Source organism: Dysidea avara, chromosome 15, assembly GCF_963678975.1.
Source record: "Dysidea avara chromosome 15, odDysAvar1.4, whole genome shotgun sequence".
NCBI lineage: Eukaryota > Metazoa > Porifera > Demospongiae > Dictyoceratida > Dysideidae > Dysidea > Dysidea avara.
Genome location: NC_089286.1, coordinates 829,920 through 855,136, shown reverse-complemented (window position 1 = coordinate 855,136; position 25,217 = coordinate 829,920). Strand labels below are relative to the sequence as shown.

The window sequence follows — 25,217 nt, the reverse complement described above, 5'->3', positions numbered from 1 at the left end:
TGTGCAATTGACAAGTGAGTGGAACAAATTGTCATTGTTTCCATAATTTTTGACGTTGAAATAATTCTTATCACCTAAAGTGCAAAAAATAGTGTTTGATAATACCCATTTTCTAAATCATTTTCACTAAAGCTACCTTACACCTATGTATCTGGTTAGAAATACAGAATGCAGCAATATGCATGATGTCATGTGGGTAACCGCTATGTACAGTATAAACTTAATACAGGTCAATCATTGCCTTTTTAAATCCAGTCCGTACAGTGTGCTTTTACATAATGTATGATATCTTGATCACGTTTTAAGGGGTGTGGCACACTTGACACAAAAACATTTTCCTCAGCTAGAGTGATTCATACAAGACTCTACTCATAAGCTGACTAGACTGTTAGTATTGTATATTACACCCAAACGGCAGCACTCCCTTCCTTATTCCTTTAATGTAAAAACACTATGGAAGTTTGCAAAAACTGAAGAAAAAATTTCAAACATGGAAAGCAGTTTCATGCATAAATCATAGGCACAAATTACATGCCCACATTAGCTATATGCATATAATTGTGCATGCAGGGAATGGTGAGTTACTGATTGTAATTTTTTTGACACTATAATAGGCAAGTCATAACTAACATGGGGTTACATGGTAACAAGAGGTGATCATGATTTGAGTATGCATGAGTGTCAACATTGCTCTCAGTGTGGTCTACGTATATGTTTGGGACTTACAATAACTTATTATGAATCTGAAGGGATCAACCCTGTTTCCATACACAAAGCTATATTATACGTTCTGAGATATGCATGGTAATTTGAGTAATTGTAGCTTCGTGGTGTCTTATGCTGCACAAATGAAATTCTTGTCTGTTTTTTAGCTATAACTGATCATGACTGGGAGTGCAAATTCCAAAAACCCAAATTATATCTTCATTTGGGGTTTATTGGACCTTACTTGTGCTCACAGCATTGTAAATTGAAGATGAAGGCAGCCCTTCATGGCTTATCTAGCTCTCAAGGTGACCATGACCAGGTAATGGTGCAAAAACAGTACTCATGGATTTTATAGGGTTGGAGAAATACTGCCACAAAGAAACAGACTTGTAATTTCTGATCAAAGCACACAGTGGAATATGGTAGCCTATTTAGTCAGCAATCCATTTCTGTAAGTTTGATTTTATTTACTTCTTCTTGTCCACTTTACCAGTTAGGCACTGGAGGGTGTACACAGAAGGCAGAGCCTGTACGAGGTATTTTGTGTGTGTGGAAGCCCTCCTGATATTTTCATGAAATTTTCTAAAGTATTTCCAGGATAGAATAGTGAAGTTTTGCCTGCGTATCAAATTATCTTCTTTAAAATGCAATATCCACTAACTGAGCTTACAATATTACTGCATACTGTATAATGCAAACTGTTCATGGTAGAAAAGTTGTGTGGATGCGAAAAGAGCCATATATAATTTGCTGAAAAACTGTAATGGTTTGCCGTATCATACAATATTTTTTTTACATCAAAGCTGGGTGGTGGACTGCAGTTACATACATTTGTGGTAAAATATCGTGGTTTGCTATCAATCCACGAAATCTGCAAAACTTTTTCACCTTGAATAACTTGCATTGTACAGTATTCTTCACATATAATTATCAGTACTCTATAATTGCTTTTGGGAAGTGTATAGCTAGGTATGACTTTGTAACTGCTACAAAATTTTATCCGCAGCATCTCTAAGCGATTTGAGCCTATTTGAATCCATAAACAATAGTAGAGTAATTATAGTTTGACTATGTAATATCATCTTCACAGAATGTACCTATATGTAACACCTTACTCAATGTTCACTTTCATTGCAGAATATCATATGCTTTACACGAAAAATACTTTCTGAGGTGAGAGGATAAGCATGCTTAAATGTATTCATTCCATTAGAAAATTAATTAGATTCAATATACTCATTAATTTTACCACACTAGTACAGGGCTTGCTGGTTTACATAACCTGTAACCATGAGCTCATAACTTTAACTTCATTTCGTGTCCATTGTAAAACGATAAAACACATGCAATGTCCTATGCACGGATGTTTAAAAATTATATTATATCTATAAGCACCATGGACGTAATACAAGGGTATAGATTGTGAAACATGTCATAGTGCAATGTATAAAAGTTATATTATACACTATTTTTAGTCAAATACATGCAACAGTATCTGTTTCAGTGCATAGGTATCCCACAAGTTAAAAGTAAACGGTTTGTTATTGTCTCCATATTTTTGTTTTTATTGTGATGTTGTGAGATAGCTGTGACAACCAACCAAATAGTTACCTCCAAGCTGCTTCTTAAGATTTCAGACAATTGATGGACACATGGACATCTGCTAGGTATCAGTGCTGCAAAACAGAAATAAAGTAATGTTATATCAACCATAAACATGGAATATATTATATAAGATGCTCATATAAAAATATGCTTATAAGCACTTATACCCCAGTGCATGGGAGTATAAAAGTTGTGCTTTTGGATATATAACTACCATATAGCCAGACTGGTACTGCTACTATGCGATATTTTAGTTATCACCCGGTAGTGGAGCCACCTAGACTTGTTTGTGGCCATCCTAACAACTGCAAGTGACACTGCCTACCAATGGAGCAACAACCTATATGGAAGTATTAATGCTAAAACAAATTTGTGCAGCACTATAGCCTGCAGAATTTTGCAAAAAGCATTACTCCTTTACACAGTAATACTATACAAGCGATAGTAAACCAATGTCATGTACAGTCCATGTTGAGTTTTTGCTACAGCAATCAGTCCCAGCTGCTAAGATAAAAAAACTATTTTTCTTGATACTCACCACTCCAGTGTCTTAGACTAATGATAGCTGTTTGCTGGTCTTCTTATCCTCTTGTACACTCCCCTCGAAACCTTCACAGTAACTTAGATAAAAGCCAAGCATATCTGAAACTGCTACTTTGTGAAATCGCTCTTCGTAACCAATATATAGTGCCCCTCCAGTGCCTAGGAGGCTTATTCGCAGACAAAAGAGTGAGTACTGGTATAATAGTGACAGGAGCTTGTTGGAACTACAACTGGAAGTTACAGTAATTAATTTTCTGCATACTCTTGAGCAAGTACTGAAGCATAAATTAGTTACAACCCGTATACTCGGATGTTATCATCATTACTATACTTGTCCGAGGCAAAGCCAAGGACGAGTGTAATAACTAAGATATCATCCTCGTAACAGGGTATAACTATAACATGTAACACTTTCACACCTCATATCAAAGGAGCCACCCGGGCTACATTCTATTTGTATGCCTGAGTAGCTGAAATGTAGCCCACCTATCATCTGATTAGTATAATATGACTGAGATTTAAAATTTGACCAAGAAAACAACTCACAGGGAAAGTGTTCTGCGATTCTTGTTATCGTACGAGTTATAAAAAGTTGAATTAAGTTAGAATTATAGTGCCATAGCTTTAGGAAGTCCTTTTGATAGACTTTTAATTACTGAACACATCCTAATGGTCTGTTCATTGATGGTTCATAATGGCTCCCAGGGAAATTTGCTTTCAATTATGTTATTTATTAGATATAAACTGGGCATTCGGGGTTTACACACAGTCTGGCTATTGCACATACAGTGTTGGGGTAGTTACTTTTTAAAAGTAATATATTACGTATTACTCTTTACTACAGCCAAGGGTAACGCCGTTACAGTTACATATTACTCCAAAATAAAAGTATTTGTAATATATTAAGTTACATATTACTTTTGTAAAATGTCTAATTAAAATCTTCAGAAACCCAGCTGCTTTGTGTCTTCCACCTGTATCTAGTTCCAGAGTTTGTTCTAGGTACACATCAACACTTGTACAACTCCTGTTAGCCATGTTTAAGCTGTGAACACACTGATCGCCATGAGATAACAAGGTCACGTTATTAGACTGACGATGCTCATTTATTAGAAAAGTGTCGTGCTCGCTATTTTTGATGGTTTTATCGTGCTTTTCTTGTTGCTAGAAGTTTGTTACGATGCATATGTAATATTATTACAGTAACTTGTGCAATATTATTATAGTAACTTAAAGTAACGTTAACGCGAGTAACGTGTTACTATTGTAACGTGCTACTTCTCAATGTTAAGTAACGCGAGTTATAATACCGCGATTTCAGATGTAGCACGTTATATTACTTCGTTACTTGAAAAGGTAATATTATTACGTAACGCGTTACCCCCAACACTGTGCACATACATATCAGGCAAAACCTTAGTGCCCATGTTACATACAATAGAGTTTACCTGTGTCTATTACAGTTTCAGTTTGTAGTTTTGTAGTACATCGATAAGTGTGGTCCCTTTTGATCTCAACCTTCACCTACAGGATAAAAAAGAAATTTAACAATTGTACATCTATGAATACATTGTCAGGTTACTCTCAAGTTGCATATGTGATCACACTGTATAAATATGGGAAGATACAGTATGTGTACGCATGCATGCTGGTAAATCGGTCCCACAAAAGACAACATTGTCGTCTCAGTTAAAACCAATGCCAAACATGCATGCATACATTGTATTTAGTTAATTTTGGATTAAAAAGAATTTAAAATGATAATATACATTATTTGAGTTTGGTGGTCCCACAAGAGATTTTCATCCCAGTTAAAACCTCCAGAACTGCAAAAAAACTACTATCACCATTATATCACTATCAAAATTATATAACCAAATCTGTGATCACAAGTGCACAATGTAAAATAAATTTTACCTTGAATTGTGCTAGTTTGATTACCTTTGGTAGCATAATGATGCACATCAGACGCACGGTCCAAATCTAAGCCAGCCCATTAAGTGTCAGTTAGTACACCAGAAAGAGTGTATATGAAACAGTATGGCACTCAAGGGCTTAGTTCTACTGCTGTCTATATTGTGATCTGATGGTGTAGCATATGAGTCCGTGCAAAACACTGCAACAGTTGCTAGGTATCAGTGCTACACAACAGAAAAAACAGCAATATTATATCAACCATCAACGTGAAACATAAATAATAGGAGCACATGTAAAATACGCTTATAAGTAATTATAATTCCGTTTACCTGTGTATTTGTAGTTTCAATTTGTAGTACTTCGATAAGTGTGGTCCCTTTTGATCTCAACCTTCACCTACAGGATAAAAAAGAAATTTAACAATTGTACATCTATGCATACATTGTCAAGTTACTCTAAAGTTGCATATGTGATCACACTGTATAAATATGGGAAGATACAGAATGTGTATGCATGCATGCTGGTAAATCGGTCCCACAAAAGCCAACATTGTCGTCTCAGTTAAAACCAATGCCAAACATGCTTGCATACATGAATTCAGTTAATTTTGGATTAAAAGAATTTAAAATGATAATATAAGTTATTTGAGTTCGGTGGTCCCACAAGAGATTTTCATCCCAGTTAAAACCTCCAGAACTGCAAAAAACTACTATCACCATTATATCACTATCAAAATTATATAACCAAATCTGTGATCACAAGTGCACAATGTAAAATAAATTTTACCTTGAATTGTGCTAGTTTGATTAGCTTTGGTAGCATAATGACGCACATCAGATGCAAGGTCCAAATCTAAGCTACACCCACACCTGTGCGTCAAAGCAGCCTTTTGGCTTAATAAAGCCTATTATAATTACCAAGTCTTAGCTCAAGCTAACCTTCAACTTCACCTAAACTGGGTTTAGCGACTTTGTACCATCCTTGTTGGTGGTTTTGCCAGTAGGCTCTCAGGCATTTGATGACAGTTGAAACACCACAGTATTCATCATACATAGGATCCAGAAAGTGCGTATCTCATTGCATTGAAAGTGGGAGTACTTACGCATACTTATGACAGCAAGTGAGTAAAGTGTAAAACTCACATCCTTTGCAGCACATAAAAATATATTTCATGCATTGCACAAATTACAAAATACAGTATAACAATAAAATCAATTATCAGGTATAAAGTGATGCAAAATTCCTATTGTAATGGTGATATAATCAATCAAGGTAGAGTAGCTGCATGGCACCTGGATTTTAGAAGTAGCACATCATCAACTTGTTTAATTTTATGCATGCTTGTGCAACCAATGCGTGTTATTGCTGAAATGGTCATATATTATAGTAGCATATAGTAATATTACTATTGTGATTATATATAATTTTGTAAGATTAACATCACAGTACATTTAGAAGTTTTAATAAAATAAATTATATACAAAAGTATTGATGTCTGTCATTTGCAGCCGTTTTTCACAGTAGTATTCCATGCATAGACTACTCAAAGATTCTAATGCAGGTATTTTTAAATGGCAGTCGTTAACTTGCTTTACTATTCTTCCTAAGGAATACACATCACTCTTCTTACTTTGGTTGCAGTGGCCATCAATTAGATCAGTTGCAATATGTGGATACTGCTTCACATGCTTTCTTCGTCTTGCATCAGAAGACAGGTGGTAAGATTTTGCACCTTTTATATAGCAACCTTTACCAAGATCGATCAAAATGCTGCTAACCTCAGCCCCCGTTTGTCAATGACAACATTATTGCCTTTTATATCATTATGTAAAATAGATTTATTGTGTAGATAGCAAATTGCTGAAATAACGCCATACAAAATTTTCTTCCAATTTTCTCTGGAGACCATTTTCTCTGGATCCTTACAGCCACTGCAGCACGTGGAATGGATAGTGATCGAGTTGCCTTCAACAGCATGTAAGCTAATTATTATTGCTTTTGGATGAAAAACAGCACCATAAAGCCAAGGCAAATTGGCATGGCAGCACTGTGAAAGTAGGGTAGCTTCAACAGCAAACGTGGATTGATATATTTCCTCTTCTCTGAATACCTTAATGCAAACATCCAAATTAGCATGTTTTCCTCGAAAGCATTTACCAAATACACCTTTACCTAAGACATGTTCTTTGTTGAACGTCAGATCTTTATAGGCAACATGCTTAACTGACTTCAGTATTCTAGATCCATAGTGAGCACAATGAATTTGGCCACTGCAGCTTGCCTTGGTTCCACAAAAAGAAGACAAATGTTTGGATAATTGGTGAACCCTAAAAGTTAAATTGCAGGTAGTTAACTAGTAGATGATTGATCAAAGCTAATTTGCATGCGCATGCATGCAATGTCAAATACTCATTAATTATATTCCAGTGATTTTGTACCTATCTCATTATATAATTATAATTAGGTTTTTTTTTACCTGTGCAAAACTTTTTGATTAAAATTTGGATGCATGTTAGCACTTACATTGAATTTGATAAAAGATGCTTTCTACATAATTTTTATGCAGTTACCCTCCATAGCTACGTACCTTCTTTTTATTGTGCAAGGTAGCTACATTTTCAAAGAGCACAACAGATACGTATACAAATCCATCCCATACTATTATAACATATTACATATTACCTGCATATGCATGTATGTATAATATAGTTACACCACTACATCTCAAGAGCTATAGTTACAGTAGCCGCGTATCTAAATATACAGAAAATTTGAATTTACTTAGCTGGCCATAATAATTTTCAATTTCGTATAGAATCAACCTGATTTAAGCTCATCACCAAGTACTTACAGACACATAGCATCAATTATTATTATTATTATTGTGTACATAAAAAACTAAACATGTGCACCTTAAGTAATAATGAAGCTGTACAACCCATCGACCCTTTAGCTAGAAGCTTTAGCTATACTTATGACGTCACGTCTTTGAGGCATTGAACTAAAGCATATAGTTACCTTTTGTCCTGAGACTTTTCTATAAACTCACAATTGCTCTCCATTCCATCCTTTGCAAACAGTAGTTCCTTTTTTAATTTGTTTAATGTTACTGTGAGCCTTTGTTTCCGCCCTAAAGCCTTCCGTGGTCCTCTGATCCTTCGTTTCTTGCGTTTTTCTTTTTGCCTTGTCCTCCGCTGTGAGTTGTCTTTCACTGATGCAGAAATCGTTTCAGATGCACATTCATCAAGTTGCATATCGGCTTCTGAATTGATAGATACCATCCTTGACAGTTAAGCTACCAGCAGATTTGCATGAATTTAGATATTTGTAGCTAGGTAGCTAGCTAATTCAGGTAGACGCGGCTCACAATACTAATACAGAAAGCCATAGAATGTTAATTGGATGATGTAATAATAAATAGGTAATGTATATAGTATCTTTGGTGTCTAACCTTCACATTGTAATGCATGCACGGCTAAAGTGCATGGTGAAACTTGTATCTAGCTAGCTATGTTATAATTGAAAGGTTCATATAGTGACGATTGCTAAATTACTACAGATCTCACGATTAGCCATAATATGTGGCTATCTTTAACAGTACCTAACACACTGTAAATTGTTTTTTTTTTCTGATTTGTTATAATTTAATGAAGGATATAGGGTACAACTAAGGGCACAGCCTGTGCAAGGATATACTGCCCTTATAGGACCAAAACCAACAATTATATATAGGACATGTGTACAAGGACATAGGGTGATTGCACATGTCACATAACTATCAGCAAAGCAGCAGAAATATCTATGCATACAAACAGCAAAAATAGCATGACATAAGGAATTTAGATTTGCCGGATGGTAAGTTAGCTACCTTGCTCCACAGAAAGACAGCATCCACCATATCAAACATGAATATTTTCCTTGAGGCTAGCTAGCTTAGCCAATTATATGCATATGCCATCCTGTGGCAATTTTGTGGTGCCAACAGGTGGCTAATAATAAATGAGCAGTGTGAGAAGGTATTCTGTTGGCATTCAGGTCTTAGGACAAAACATGTGAGATCATTAGGCATGGCTAGTGTTGTCTCCATGCATTGAACCTGCAAAAGTTTTACATTTACTTTTGTTTACAGAATGTATGTACAGTATGTACTGTATGCATGTAGCCATGATTGGATATTGCTACACAGCATTACTATTGCATGCCATGCATAACAAGACATACACAACAATGTCAAACAGAGGCTGGTTGTTTATTGAAACTCTTGATTGAGAGTTTGCGAATTCTATTTGCTTTGCTAAAATGTCTACATGGAGGACCCCAAACTGGCAAACAATAAACTAGGCAAGAAAGCACACATATGGCAGGCTTTATGTTGTATGTATATTGAACTTGTGCACTACACATAATACTTTTGTGTACACTACACATGTAGTGAAGACTTTTGCGGGGCTTCACTGTAGGACTGTTCATAATTAATTTAGCATTGAGCCTCAAAAGCTAATTTATATTACCCTTAAAACCATAAATGGGCTAAGGTGTGTATTATGGCAGACATGTACAGTTACTTTTGTCAATATTGCAATTGACCTGTAGAAGGGATATACTGTATGTAGTTGCAGTGGCATAGCCAGCCTTCCATAATGACCAGGGCTACCAGGGCTTTTATTCATGACAACTGTACTTAGGACTGACAGATAACTTCCAGTTACCAGGGCTTGGACTGTGATTACCATGGCGTCAGCCCTAGTTAGCCTTGGTATGGCTACGCTACTGATCAAGCATACCTAGCAGATAAGAATCATTGTCACAAGTATTATTCATTAATATAAATAATGAAATAGTGATGTGAACGTTACTTTGCCACCAGCATATATACTAGTGAGGTTACTAGTTGGTCACAAATGGATGATAGAAATCCAATTCATAACACATAGTCTTAAGGCCTTTTCACATTACATTTCAATGCGCATTAGAACTGCTTTGAGAGGTTTCACATTAGAAGCGAATTAGCACAATGCGGTTTCAATTCGCAATCAACTGAAGCCACTTACCGAGGTGGTTTGTGCGGATTGAATGCGCATCTATACAACGGACGCCGCTGTACACATGACAAACATAGACATTTCGCGCAAGAACAATGGCCGGAACAGCTGCAGGCTGGACTAATAATGCTACCCGTGCATTGATAGCAATTTGGGGAGAAAGTAGTGTACAAGAGAAACTGGATTCTGTTACGCGCAATAAAGCTATATACGAAGACATAGCAGAGAAGCTTAATGCGCAGGGGTTCATTTACACGTGATGGTCCGATATTCAACATTTGTTGCCAGTCTCCAAATGGTTACTGCTACTTGCTGATCGACAGCAATTGGTGCACGACTTCTACACGGATCTTTCTTCAAGTATGGTTGTAACTCAGTGCAGAGTTTAATAAACGTTGCCTTGCTCATACGCAAATTATCAATCCACCACTCATCTCCAAATATTCCTCTCTTGGCTGCATCCCAGTATCCAGTTCTCCTTGGTTTAACCCACACACTACGAATAACTCTCTTGTTACAGAGAGCAGCAAACAAGTACATCCTACAGTTTAAAAATATACAGTTATGTATTGATAGCTACGTACATGTTAAACAATTGCAATTTGCAAATAGCTAGACCAGTTTATACGTGTAGGAGTAAAAACATACAAGAAAGCATTCAAAACAGTAGAATGATCATTCACTGGCCTTCTATGTCTTCTTCTTTCTGTAACACACTTCTTTCGATCTTTATTTTTTCTTTATTATTAATTACTAGGCAGGCAGCACAGCTGGTTTGCCTAGGATGTAAATCACAGAACACGTTACAATCAATAAGTTAAAGTATGTATGCTACAATGTGTATGTTACAGTTACTAATAATAAACAGTGCATGTGTTGATTACAATTACTATTCATAAATAATAAGTTACAGCATACAGTACATACATATAATTGCTAGTTATAATCAATCAGTGAGTTATAGTGCATATATTACAATAAAAAGAAAAAAAAGTTACGATAATATAATTATACAATTAATAACTTACGTATTTGATTAGTAAAATTATCTAGAGTAGCAGCTTCGATAGCAGAAATGGGTAGTAAGTTCCAATCATGAAAGGATTTAGAAAGTAACTATTATGATAATAATTAGTTCTAGCAGTAGGTATATTGAAGTGAAAATAATGTTGAAATCTAGTGAAGGGTGTAGTGGTAGTGGCTGTAATGTAGGTAGGTATTTCTAGTGAAACTGAATTGTGTAGTCCTTGGTATAAGATAGAGAGCCTTGAAATTTGTCTTCTAATGTTCAATGCGGGCCATTGCAACTCTGAAAGCATGCTGGTCACACTGTTTTCCCAGTTGCAGTTAGATTTTACCCATCTGGCAGCAATTCTCTGCACCCTCTCAATGGCTTAGATATCTTTAGATAAGTGAGGATCCCAGACTGAGGATGCATACTCTAGTTTTGGTCGAATTAGTCCCAGGTAGGCAGCGGATTTAACTGATTCATCACAACTGTTTAAGTTACGTCTCACAAAGTTTAGTGACTTTATTGCATTACTAGTGATGTTGCTAATGTGTGGAGAGAATGACATTGACGAGTGAAATAGGACTCCGAGATATAGATGCTGATTTGTACGAGTAAGTGCTTCATTGTCTATGTAATACTGGAACTCAGGTGGTGAGGTAGATCTAGAACAGGTGAGTATAGCACATTTGTTGGTATTTAGGCTCATCTGCCATCGCCTAGTCCATTGGATGATGTAGTTTAAGTCCTGTTGTAAAAGATGATGATCCTGTTCTGAGTGAATGACACGGTATAGTACACAGTCATCTGCAAATAGTCTGACACTGGATGTGATGTTAGTAGTAATGTCATTGATGTATAATAAAAACATTAGTGGGCCTAAGACTGTACCTTGTGGAACTCCTGAATCAACATGAATAGATGTTGAACTGTGACCCTTGATGACTACCCTTTGCGTTCTCTTTGTTAGCCAGCTGAATATCCAATTATAGATGTTACCTTGAATTCCATAATGGTGTAGTTTCTTCATCGATCATTGAGCCTCTTGAGCAGCAAGCATTGTCTTCTGTGTTTGTTGTAAATATTTCTTCTTCGCATATCAATAATTTTCCATAGCATAAGTAGCGCTAAAGAGGTAAGCATAAGGGTAACGCTATATTCACCCCACTTGATGTGGCGCCTCTATAAAATTTATAACCCTTTTTTCTAATAGCGCTTAATGGTTTACCGGTTTTCTCTGGTAGCGGTTTGAACTCGTGGTGAGAATCGCCGCGTATATGGAGGAAGTTTTTATTGCTCCAGACAAGGCTCCAAATATTGCGATTGAAACACCAGAATGGGCGAATGGATTGGAACTACGTGGTGTATATTATGAAGGATATACTGACAATCTAGAGCAGCTGCTAAACAAGCACAGCTCTTCCACCATTACTACCTATGGGGTACGCAGGTCTCACTCCTGCAACCACCTTGTGCAGTCAGACAACAAAGAAAATGAGGAAATGCAGGTGAGGTCTACAAAAATGTTTAAATCTTACTGGTATTAAACAGTCTAACAGATCGTTTGCCCCTTCAAGTAGCTAGCAGTTAATTTCACCTGCCCCTATAGCTATATCTGTAGCATGCATACAGGGATGCTACCTTAAGTACCTCAAGGTATCATCCTTGGTCCTCTTTTGTTCATTCTTTACATCAATGATCTTCCTTCACTACATAAGACTTACTGCCCTTTTTATTAGCTGATGACACCAAGTGCATACGTGCAGTTAAGACTACTGAAGACTTCAACATTATACAAGAGGACCTTAGAATAGCAAGCAGTTGGTCCATGTTGCATAATTTGTCTTAACCGTTCCAAATGTGCTGTTTTACACTTTTGGTGCTACAATAATAATAGTAGAGCTCAGTATGCCGCTTCCTCAATATCATCAACATTGAATTGAGAGAACTAATTAAAGACCTTGGGATAATGATAACTAATTACTTCTCTTGGTCTACTCAATGTATTGTGGTTGTGTCCAGGGCTTACAAACAGCTAAGCTTAGTTCGTTGTAGTTTTACAACTAACTGTATCTCAATAAAGAAACAATTACTTTTAGTTAAACGTATGTCCTGTTTGATATTTGTAGTGCTAAAACAGTATACAATCACTGGGCTGGACTGGTGGACTGGACTGCCTTCTTACCACAATATTTGGGTAACTGGTTGTATCTATTGGTACATTGAATGTAAAGTTAGACTTCTCCCTCCACCAACAACACACACAATATGGCCTAACCAGACTTGTCAATTTTGTCCAGCTGAAATTATGTATCAACGAATGGAATAACAAATCGGTTAACACCACTTAAATTTGCTGACTTGGACAGGGACTTGGATAACTATTACTTGTATCAAGATTATGGACTCTTGCTTGTATACAACAGTATTAGGATGCACGGTTACTGTATTAACATGCACTGTACAATTTATACTAGATGATTACAATGCTAGTCATACAATGGATGCAAGGACAGAAGCTTGACTGTACAATGCATGAATTTATACATGTTCATTTAAACTCGGTGATGTAGTCAATAACTGCTTATGCACAATAACTCAAGATTAATTAGCAAATGGTACCTGCTCAACTACACTACTTTGCATTTCTAATAGTGCGTTTACACTAGCACTTGGGCACGGTACGGTACGGCACGACACGGCACGGCACGCTTAATTTTGCTAGTGTAAACTGATCCGAAGCGTACCGTGCCGGGTACAGTTGGCCCTGGTGCTTCAGCCGGGCTAGCACGGCACGGTACACAATGCTACGAAAATATACAAAGATTTACTAGAAGTATGAAGCGCCTAGTCGAGCGTCTCGAAAAATAATTATTAAGATGGCTGCTTGGACTGATCCAGAAACGTTCAAATTGATTGAGCTGTGGGGCGATGGGACCATTCAAGAAGACCTGGAGGGTTGTAAGAAGAATAGTCAGATTTATGCTAGACTGAGTGACCAAATGCAAAAGGCGGGATACGAAAGAACACTTGTTCAGTGTCGCGATAAAATTAAGAAGTTGAAAGGCGATTACAGGAAGATCAAAGATGGGCATAAACAGACAGGGAACAATCGAAAGAAGAGCAACAAGTTCTATGAAAAAATGAACGAAGTGATGAGCGCCAAACACAGTGTGAACCCTCCCTTCATACTTGATACCTCAGTTGTTAAGTCTTCGATTGACGATGAAGTTGATGAAATACCAGAGACAGATTTAGAAGATGAGAACAATGTAAGTGAGAATGAACCAAAAGAACCAAGCAAAGATGGTGACGTTACAACTGCATTAGTGGCTAAAGAGGATGAAGAAGATGTAAAGCCAAAACTTGCTGGCTCAAAAAGGAAGAAATCTGCAAAGATAGATAAAATGGAAAAGGTAATAGATAAAATGTGTGAAAAAATCAGCTCCCAGCAGACAGAAAGTGACCGTGTGTATGCAGACCTTGAAGAAAAAAGAATGAAAATTGAACAAGACATGCTAAAGATGCAACAAGATATGCAGAGGGAGCAAATTGAAAGAGCAGAGAGGCAAAGACGGGAAGAGAGAGATTTTCAATTGCAGCTGTTTGGCATGTTGTGTGGTCAGCGCCCATCCATGACCAGTGCACCAGTGTTTGCTGGTCAATATCATCGTTCACCAAGTGCGTACAGTGCAGGTAGCAGTGAATCTGGTGGTAATTGTGAATATGGTGATTACCAAGGTTTTGATTACAACTCATAAAGTATAGCTGTACACATAACATATTATATATATGTATGACATAATTATCTACCTAGAACATATGTACGTACACTGTATGTGCAATTATGTACTGTAATAGTCAACCAATGTATTACGAATAATTGTTGCATCACTCGTGTATGTAGTGTCCTCTGGAGTAGTAGCGGTTGGTGGCTGGTCCATATCCACCTCTGCGTTCAGCCAAGATTCAGGGATAGCATCATTGAACATCTCACAAATGTTATGTAGGATACAACAGGCAGTGATAACATGAGGGACATGGGTAATACTCATGTCGTTCCTCTTTGTTAGCCTTCTCCACCTAGCTTTCAAGCGTCCAAAAGCATTTTCCACAACAATCCTGGATCGTGACAAAGTGTAATTAAATGTCTTTTGCTGAGTTGACAAAGCAGTGTTGTGTGCAAAGGGTTTCATCAGAAACTTACTTAAAGGGTAGGCGGAATCGCCAATTATAAAAAGAGGAATGGTGGTGTCTGAAATTTGTATCTCACTGCCATCAAGAATCTTATCAACAGATAGCTTGGTATAAATTCCAGAATTCTTAAATACCCTAGCATCATGGACACTGCCAGGCCACCCAACACAAATGTCCCTGAATATATACTTGTAGTCCACAACAGCTTGCAATAGGATGGAGTACCATCCCTTTCTATTGTAATAGTCAGTATGATTCAATGCTGGTGGCATCACAGGGATGTGACAGCCATCAACTGATCCCACACACTGAATCATTCCCCAGGTAGACTTAAACCCATCAACCACTTCTTGGCGGTTATCACCATCAGGAAACTTGATGAATAGTTTTTGCAAGGCAGACACAATGGCTCGGCAAGTGTCATGAACTATCTCACAAACTGTACATCGGGCTATACCAAACAGGTGAGCAATTGTACGGTACTCTGAGCAAGTAGCAAGACACCATAAAGTTATAGCAACACGTTTCTCTACAGAAACGCATTTACGGAGTTGAGTATTTTGACGGGCTATTAGTGGCTTTAACTTGATGCACAAATACTGAAATGTTTCTTTGCTGACACGAAAGTTTTCAAGCCAATGGGTAGGTGTAAATGTTTCCAACACTATGTAGTTCCACCAGGATGATGACCTAAAAAGTTATATATACAGCTGTAATGCAAATGTGTTGCCTCTCGCATGCTCAGGGGGTAGCCAACACCCATGATAAAAATGCTGTACTAGAGTCCAATACCTAGATGATTGTATTTTAAAATTACACATTATTTTAGAGTACAAAGTCATTGGCTACCCCTAGCATGTGCAAGACACGTATAAACACTGCTTCAACTTAACCCTTGTACACAAATACTGAAAGATTTTTTTTTTAATGTACTGTGCATGAATACAAAACTACGTATAAAAGGGCTAGTAGAAAACATCTAGCTACTGTACTAGCTACACTGAAGTACTGAATTTATTAAACTGAAATGTCAGTACGTAAAATCTTCACCACACTTGGCTATCTGCATAGCAAAATTATATCCAGTACCTTTGTAGCGTCCACTGTACCCTTGGCTGTGGCACAAAGGTAGCCATCACTGCCATGGACAATACCATCATCAAACGAACGTATCTTCTTCTAGCTTCTAAACGCTTACGACGAACTACCCTACGTCGTCTGCTAAGCAGTATACGTAGCCGTTGATATTGTTCCTCAAATTGGTCCCCTTCACTCACACGCATTGCGGAGCACGTTGCAGAAAAGGCGACTTCCATCTCGTCAGAGTCTTTAAACAAATCACGTGAACTCACGTTCCGGTTATTTAACTTCCCAGCGCAGTTGCAATTTTTTCTGTGTAAACGCATGTCAATATTGTACCGTGCCGTGCCGTGCCGTACCGTACCGTGCCCAAGTGTTAGTGTAAACGCACTATTAGATGAACAGGTAGACAGGTCCACCTGCATATTTTACATTCAGTGTAGTAAATAACTACAACCAGTTGCCGAAATATGTGCTAAAAAGACAAAAAAAGTCCAGTAGTCCAGTCCACTACTAATCCAGTCCTATGATTGCATGCATACAACCACAAAAAAGTGAAAGGTTTTAGCAAGCAAAACTTAGTAAAATGTTTTGATCATTTTTTTAGTACTTAAAGCTACAACTATTTGCACAAACTATTGCAATATTTATATTTTAGTAGAATTAAGTCAAATATCCTTTTAAATGTTTCTAGATAACTAAAACTAGTGCTGTAGAATCCTGTATGAAAACAAGCACTTGTGCTGCAAAGCCTTAATAAATAAACTAATATCCATTTGGTTCCACATGGGGTACTTAGAGGTAATAAGTCACTCATTTCCTTGGATACGTATACATGAAATTGAGGAGAAAACATCCTGACCACCTGGCAGATTCCTGTAAGCGTTCAAGCGTTAATCGGATGGCTGCAGGTTCGAGGCTGCCTAGGTTCAGTCATGGATTTTTCCTCCTTTCTACAACCTTTCGAGCACACTTTATATAACATCTTTACACAGGCTGTAGGACCAGGTGTCCTACAGACCTTTAGCACTTGTGCTGTAAAGCCTTAATAAATAAATTAATTAATTAACACTACATTAGAAACAGTATCTCCATAGATCATATTGTATTTTCCTTTGTGCATAGGTTGAAAAGTGTCCTAAGTTGTACTGGTCCAAGAAAGAAGGCGACAGAACCATTCAGTTTGATGGAATTCCCTTTACCGTTGAGAAGGTCACATTTTATGATTGTCAATATGGAGAACATTACTGGAAGGATAAGCCAAAGCAATACAAACGATTAAGATTGCAAACAACACGTAAATTTGGCTGCCATGCACATATTGTCACTCGTTCGTACAAGCTGTACCCAGAATATAATGTAAACTACACCACTGTAGCAGAATTTGTGGTCCAGTCAGAAGCTGCAGAGTGCATCAGTGAAGCACTGTCAATTATTAAACAGTGGAACCCTAAGTGGTCTCCTCCTTTCTTTATGACTGATTACTCTGATGCAGAGCAGTTAGCAGTAAATGCAGTTTTTCCAGATTGTACAGTCTATTTGTGTGATTTCCACCGTGAGCAATGCTGGGAGAGATGGGTAAAAGATCATAACCACAATCTTACTAAAGATGATGCCAACACATTACTATCTCTTTTGCGAGAGTGTGCTCATGCTCCTTCTCCAAAGCCAGATGAATCACTTCCCCAAGATCATTACTACAACATAGCTGTTTCCAAATTGAAGAAGAACCCACTTTGGAAAAATTATCAAGTCTCACAATGGCTGTCAACTAAATGGTTGGGTATATGTCAGGTAATTATGCAATAGTCATGTGTGCTGAAATGATTTTAATATTTGATTCAGCATGATAGTATTTGATTTGTTAACTATTTGAATATTTGTTGGCACTTGATGGATAAAACCAACCTTGAAGCTTGAGGTTGTGAATATAGTACATGTATGAAGAAATATAAAATTGCTCTCAGGCCTCCCTAACAGAAGGAATTTAAGTTGGTAAACTAAATAAAGTCAACATGACTCCTTTGATACAATGGCTGGCGTATACCAGGTGAATGGGAAACTGGCATTCTCAGTCTGCTAATATGCTTTGTTAGCAAAATCACCAAATATAGTCCCTGCCAATTACACCATGTTTATTATTACTGTGCGGTAATCTCGTCTATTCAGTGTTATATCATTTATTTTGTAGAGATGGGCAAGGTGCTTCCGTGCGTCAACTTATCATGCTGCAGTGGAAACAAACAATGGCATAGAAGCTCAGAACAAAATTTTGAAATACAAGTATTTACCTCGTAAAGCATTGTCTCTTTCTAATGTTGCTACAGTGATTATTGAAGAATTTCTTCCAGAGCAACACCGTAAATACCTCTTCTTAAATTTTCAAATGGATTCAACTTATAGAGCATATAACAGTCATGTTCCTGCATATTTGCAAGGAAGCCCAGGAAGGTTATTTTTCATTGTTTAGAACGAGAAGAAAAAGCAAGGAAGCAATTTAGTGAAAAGGATATCCTTCAATCAGATGAACAGAATGGGGTATTTCTTATCCAAGGAAATTCTGGAAGTACATATACAGTTGACTTTGGAAAGAAAACATCTGTACCTAGTTGTACTTGTCAAGACTGGATTGCTCATAATTTACCATGCAAACATTTCTACCTTGTTTTTATTTCAAAGGGTGATTGGGGATGGAATTCTCTACCCAGAAGTTTTTTAGAGGGTCCTTTTCTTAATTGTGACAGTATGGCATTAGAAAAGTCTCACATAAAACCAGTTATGTTGGATGATGTTCCTACTGACTTTTCTGTTGATGGTGATTTTGAACGTATCACAGAAGAACTTCCTGTAAAGGTAACTGGTGTGATTGTATCATGTACACATGTACTATTATAGCAAAGCTGATATAGCTGTTTTGGTGGTTTACTGTATGCCAAAAGTTATACTGAAATTTGCTTGGTAATTAATGCATGTACATGTTTATTAAGGCCAACATTTCACTGAATTGTTGCACTTAGAAACCAATTTGTAGCCTAGCAAACAAATGTCGTTAGTCATTTACCAACACAATTAGCTCATATAACTGGAAATAATGTAAATTAACCATGCAATCATTTGAATAGTCATTAAGCATCCAGGTAATGTACATTATGGTATTCAGCTAATCAACTCTCTGCTGTATAATAGCCTGTATTGCATTTTGACTGTTACATTGTAAACTTAGAATTAATTGCTGTGCTTGTTTTAGGGCCTTAGCTTGCTTTAGTGTTTTTTTGTTTATAATTCTGTATTCATGTAGGAACCATCTGTGAAAACACTTCAGCAAAAAGTTAGAATTGCTTTAAAGAATCTTGAAAGTTTAACATATAATTTTGACACGTCAAGTCAATTACAAGAAGTTTTGAGATTGACAAAGTCATTAGAAGCTACTGTTAAGGATATGGCACCTAGTGATTCTGGATTGGTACTCCGTCCATCTCTAAATACCACAGTAAATGCAAGAAAAATCAAGCTTAAATATAAACAGTATAAAACATGGAAAACATCACAGAAATATTCAAAGCTTCCTAAACAACGTAAAGCTGGACGGCCTAAAGCAGCAAGGCAACGCACCAGAGTGAAGTATGCTGTGGATGTAAGTATATGATATACCCTAGAACTATACAGTAATTGTTGTTGGTGTTGTTTTAGAAATCTGGTATCCACATGCAAGTTATTAGGCCTGCTGCAAAGCATTTGCCAGTTGTCTCTAAACATGAAGGCACAAGTCAAATAACAGAAAATAGAAAAGCTGGTATGTAAACACTTCCTGCAATAATTGTATGTGTCTGTTCATGGTTATCATGCAGGTGTCAAAAGGACAAGATGTGATTGTGTTGGATGTGCAAGAAAGGATTGTGAGGATTGCAGTCATTGTAAAGATATGAAGAAATACGGTGGACCGGGTATAAAAAAGAAACGTTGCATTCACCGCCAATGTGAAAGGTCATGTGTTCCAACAAGTAAAGGTACAGTACAGAAGTCACTATTTTCATTACTGTATGATTTCATAATCCTTGTAGGTGACAAGTCAGTGGACAATCTACCTAAGGTTAGTCTAGAATACATCAACATACTGTAATTGTTATATTTTGCCAATAGCAAGAACTACAGCGTATGGATAAATTCCTAAGTAAAGTTAACAGGAGAGTGGTAGCCATGCAGCCTGATGGAAATTGTTACTATAGAACCATTTCTTATCAACTATTTGGAATTCAGGAACAACACCACACAGTACGTGGTGTTATTTCAAAGATGGTAAACCTAAACAAACACATCTTTGCAACTTTTCTTGATCCAACAGAAAATATCAAGGAGCACTGTACCACTTTAGACATCCCAGGTACTTGGGCTACTCAGGTTGAAGTGGTAGCAACTGCTACAATATTTAGAGCTCCTGTGTATTTTTTTATGGCAAGGCCAGGTTGTGTACCCAGTTGGAATGTGATCCATTCACTAAGTGAATCGAAATGGGACCTACAATATCCAGTGTTGCCAGAGCTTGATAAATCCATTTGTTTACTAAAACCCAACCACTTTGAATTATTATACTATGAAAACTCTCATTATGATGCCATTGTATCATGCATCAGTGGAAAAGTGTGTCATCGCACAACAATGCTATCAGGTGATCAGAGTGAATTGATTGACTTAACTGATTAGATCTATACTGACTGATGCATAACAAAACTCACTGTGTGCTTTATACTGTACTTCATATTGAACGTATTTCTTCTAACAAAAGTTTAAATCTTAACTATATAGAAATATTTACCAGATTGTCAATACATAGATCCTGTCAATTGGACCTGTGAAACCTCGTTAATAGGGCTACCTTTTGGACCCACAATAAGTGGCCCTATTACTAAAAACTTCATTAATCCAGCCATAAACAAAGTGGCCTTATTATCAAGGTTTTCAACAAATCAAAACCTGGCTATAGTTGCTGTAACAGCTAATATGTATTCTACAGGTGTCATCGTATATTACAGGTTTCATCATAACACACAGATAGGATTATGAGGCACAATGGCTGCTAAAGCATGAAGCACACTGCTAAAACTATTAACATAGCTTTTGGCAGGTACTCAGGAGCTGTGACACCTTGACTGTCTGTTCAGCTGGCCCCTTTATTAAGGGAATATTGTGTTAGTTTTACCAGTTTGGTCCTGCAGTATGTGGCCACTGGCCTTATTAACAAGGTGGACCTATTAACGAAAATTAAATCAATGGATCTGGAATAGTGTGGAAGATACATCTGGACTTTCTGGACCTGGCCACTATAACAATGTGGCCTTATTACTGAGGTGGCCATTAAGTGAGGTTTCACTGTATAATATTACAAAAAAATCAAGACCATGTTGGGATTTGATACCAGTTCAAACAAAGCAACTAACTCTTAGCAAACAGCAAGCAACTATAGTACAAAGCACATACAAATAGTAACAGTTATAATAATAACACTTCACACCTGCAGCTGGCTGTTCAAAAAAAAAAAAAGGATTACCAAATGCATGAAAACTTACAAGTAATAACCAGACTGTACAATTGCTAAAAGGTGTGTCCAAAATGAAATTAGGTTAGGTAATCCTAAGGCTCCAGCACATGTTGCTGTGGACCTTCAGTGCTGATCACTGTAAAACATTAATAATAATAAAATAATATACAATATAGCTTGTCACACATACGTACAGTGTACAAAACTAGAAGGGTATTTACTACTCCATTAGAGAGATCGAAAGGTAATTCTGGTGGAATAACTATATTCCGTGTATGAGAATGAAGATCATATGTACGGTTGTACAGTCACACGTATGATTAGTCACCACCATTGTAGACCACCTATAAAAAAGACGCAGGCATATACAGTAAATGCAACCACACTACGAATTTCGTATGAAATTGCAAGATGATTATGTATGTAAATTTCTGTTCAGCGAAACCTGTCTAAATTGGCTATTGTTATTCCTGAATGGAGTACTGTTCCCTGACATGGGTTGTATATGTACCAACAAATTACTTTTGAATGTGAATTACCATATGTACAGTACGATAGTTGAGCATATTGATAAACATACAATGTGTTCTTTACCATGCACCAGTGAAGGTTATTCATCAATAGTAGATGGAGCTTCCATCTACAGGCGTACACGTTACACAACATTATGTAATAACGTATTGGGTACCGTGTGACACATGTAGATGTTGCAGTGCTGAGTGAGCTGTCCAACATTGTCTCAAGAAATATAGCTACACATGCAAAGAGAATGTATCGTAAGAGATAAGTGTGTTTGTTTTCAGCAAGGCTATTCATCATGAACTGGGTCATTCATCAAGTGCCCAAAATAAACCCATGCTATCAAGCAAGAAGGCTGTTCAAGCTTAGAAATGGTAAAAACAATTATAATTTTACTGCAACGTAAACAAACACAAACTCACATTTGATTTCATGCTTCAGAAGTAAAACAAAGATATTCTTACTCTCCATGGAGAGGCAAATTCATTGGTACATTAGATATTTCAATTCGAGTTTTCCTTCACTATTTACTGAAATAATTAAAATATGCACAAAATTATTTATGTAGCATGTAGCATGTAGCATTTATCTGAAAAATAAAATTATGGAAAAGTCTGGGATTCACTCAGAGGGTCACGTTTAGCCATGCTACACATAACAAGAAATTACTTACAGCATTTTATTCTTATTTGTACAGTTGCCTCAGTTATTTAAAACCACCTATCTTGAGTATGCCCTATAAAGTACTACATGCTTTTTCATACTACTACTATGGACTATTATAGAGTCATCTGAACACTTAAGTGGTCCTAACTTCCTGGAGTTTGAGTTCCCATTGTACAAATACATAAAAATACATACAAAACCTCAAACCCACAAGCCAAGAACACTCTGCCACACATGTTACTCTCGAGACAGCTGTATTTGTGAATGGCCCAGCAATAAATGTCTAAGCAGTAATCCACGACATAAATTTATAGTTTGGTGAGAATCACTAGTTAGTTTGGTATCTAGTGACATCACAGGCATGCATACAATCAACATTGTGCACATTATTAATTATATAACAACAAATTCAGAAGTGTTGCACCATCACTTTATGTTATATGTCTTTCTACAGGGGTAGACTACTCTCCTCAGTAAACCACTACATATAATATGGGTCCCCATAATAATACATGTTGTATGGAAAGTATTAGCACTAGTTAGCACTATCGGGAACCACCAGCTAGAGTACAATTAAGTGGTCTTGCTAATATGCTATGTTTGGGAATTAATCACTACATAGAGTGATCTAAGGTCAAAAAGTACCTTCCACCACTTTAAGACTACCCTATACAAAGACCACCACTTTACAAAGACCACATTGTAATAGAGGACATGTTTTCAAACAAAATAGCAAAAACGTTGATGGTGAACGACTGTCAGTAATCCCATGTAAAATTAGGGGTAGTGAAACCTAATCAGCCTTTTACTTATCATGGTGATATGTGAGCTGCTTATCTTGCCAGCTATACTGTTTTCTAGATAGATAAGATCTACTGCTCCTGCCATAGGCCACAATACATTTGTTCACCATTGTGAACGCGTGAAAAAATCACGTTTTCATTATCAGTTATAGTCTATAGTGAATATGTCAAGTAGTTCGACTCCATCATACTCACTAAGCAAGGTTGCGTTCTAGCATACAGCTATGACCCATTTCCTAGAATTTCATCAGGTAGTCGGTATATCTGCCACCACCATCAAACTCTTGACTAGCCAAAATTCTCCCTTGACCTTAGCAGCTTTCCTAATGTGAATTGTGACTTGCACCTTTCAATTGTGGTTTTCATATTGGGATCCCTTTCATATTTTCGTCCTTGATTGTTGATTTATATACTGTAGCAAAAATTGCCTTGACCTGTGACTTTCACGCAGTTGTGATCTACCTACTATACAGTGATTGCACTTCCCCTTCCCTCTTAACTGTACACAAAATTACTGCCATGCTGTCAGTACATTCAACTGAAGACGGCAAACTGGCCATTACATCGTGCGGGTACCCCCATTACACCTAATACTTGTGTGTTGTGCGTATCCACTTACAAGGTAAATACTCTTCCATCTCGAGTCTGGATCACTGACCGAAGTCCAACACAGGCCGAGGTGGCTGAGGTAAAACCATAACCATAGACATTAACAAAGGTGCACTCTAATGACTAGGCGCTTATAAAGTAAAGTTATTATTTTGAGGCGCCACATCAAGTGGGGTGAATATAGCGTTACCCGTAAGCATAAGCAGTGCCGCCATATTAATCTACACTATTCACGTGCAATCTAGAGCAATTATCACTGAGTGGTGACATAATAATTGTGTCATGTGACAATTCAGTAATAAATTAAATCGCTTTACTTTAGGTTTTATGTGAAACCATTCTATGCGCATTGAATCTGGCTTCACCACAAACCACACTCAATCCACTTCTAATCTGCTTTATATGTGAAAAGGCCTTTATTAGCTACCATATACATACCTTGACTTTAGAGTACTGTGTTTACACAGTTTGTGTATATATGTTTCTGTGTTCTCAGTGTATAAAATAGGGCATGTACACCTATGGGTGTTGTTGTCTGTTGCTTTAGTGTCCAAAGCCAAATAAAACTTTAGAAGCCAAACAGAATCATTGTAAGTTCTCTTAGCTACCATTCATCCTTTTTCATGCTAAGAATCCCACCACACAAACATAGGTAGGTATGTATTCAGCTACTACAGACAAAGCTGTGCTCAAACTGTGCATTCAGTGGCAGTTTTCCCTTGGTAGATGTTAGTAACTTTAACAAAGCAGCAGCTGCTCAGAGTATACCTTAATGAATTTATGGTTTTAAGGTTGATAGTAAGTTGGCCTTTGTGGTATCAATTATAAGCAGTCCCACACTGAAATCTCACAAAGGTCCTTGTAAACCCTCCACTGTAGCTTTGTAACAGCATAAAATCTTGGTTTTTCAGTCCTTAAATTGCAATTTCAAGATAAGGACTGTAAAGCTGATTGCAAGCCGAGAGTAGAAAGTTGAGCTCATG

The 25,217-nt window shown here is 37.1% G+C and overlaps 3 protein-coding genes and 2 long non-coding RNA genes across 6 annotated transcripts; 2 read left to right on the top strand and 3 right to left on the bottom strand.

Moving 5' to 3' along the window:
* Positions 1-2,109: 2,109 nt before the first annotated feature.
* Positions 2,110-5,339, bottom strand: LOC136245891 (uncharacterized). Of its 2 annotated transcripts, none has more exons than XR_010696173.1 (4): positions 5,103-5,339; positions 4,774-4,997; positions 4,305-4,380; positions 2,110-2,384 (listed from the first exon to the last, which is right to left on the bottom strand). It is a non-coding gene; the product is annotated as an uncharacterized lncRNA (long non-coding RNA). The 2 variants fall into 2 exon arrangements; XR_010696172.1 differs by having other exon boundaries at positions 4,798-4,997; positions 5,103-5,338.
* Positions 5,340-13,539: 8,200 nt separating this feature from the next.
* LOC136245713 (zinc finger protein with KRAB and SCAN domains 2-like) lies at positions 13,540-14,746 on the top strand. The gene has a single exon (XM_066037197.1). The coding sequence runs from the start codon at positions 13,704-13,706 to the stop codon at positions 14,583-14,585; it is 882 nt and encodes a 293-aa protein (XP_065893269.1). The 5' UTR covers positions 13,540-13,703; the 3' UTR covers positions 14,586-14,746.
* LOC136245955 (uncharacterized) lies at positions 14,670-16,304 on the bottom strand. Its single transcript, XM_066037408.1, has 2 exons — positions 16,111-16,304; positions 14,670-15,711 (listed from the first exon to the last, which is right to left on the bottom strand). Exons 1-2 carry the CDS (start codon positions 16,302-16,304, stop codon positions 14,670-14,672), a joined length of 1,236 nt encoding a protein of 411 aa, XP_065893480.1.
* A 1,252-nt stretch (positions 16,305-17,556) lies between these two features.
* On the top strand, positions 17,557-20,877 carry LOC136245674 (uncharacterized). Its single transcript, XM_066037163.1, has 7 exons — positions 17,557-17,895; positions 18,293-18,954; positions 19,400-19,735; positions 19,792-19,894; positions 19,950-20,108; positions 20,163-20,191; positions 20,242-20,877. The coding sequence occupies exons 2-7, from the start codon at positions 18,847-18,849 to the stop codon at positions 20,800-20,802; spliced, it is 1,296 nt and encodes a 431-aa protein (XP_065893235.1). The 5' UTR covers positions 17,557-17,895; positions 18,293-18,846; the 3' UTR covers positions 20,803-20,877.
* Positions 20,878-21,517: 640 nt separating this feature from the next.
* On the bottom strand, positions 21,518-24,378 carry LOC136245511 (uncharacterized). The gene is made up of 2 exons (XR_010695909.1): positions 24,245-24,378; positions 21,518-21,981 (listed from the first exon to the last, which is right to left on the bottom strand). It is a non-coding gene; the product is annotated as an uncharacterized lncRNA (long non-coding RNA).
* Positions 24,379-25,217: the final 839 nt, after the last annotated feature.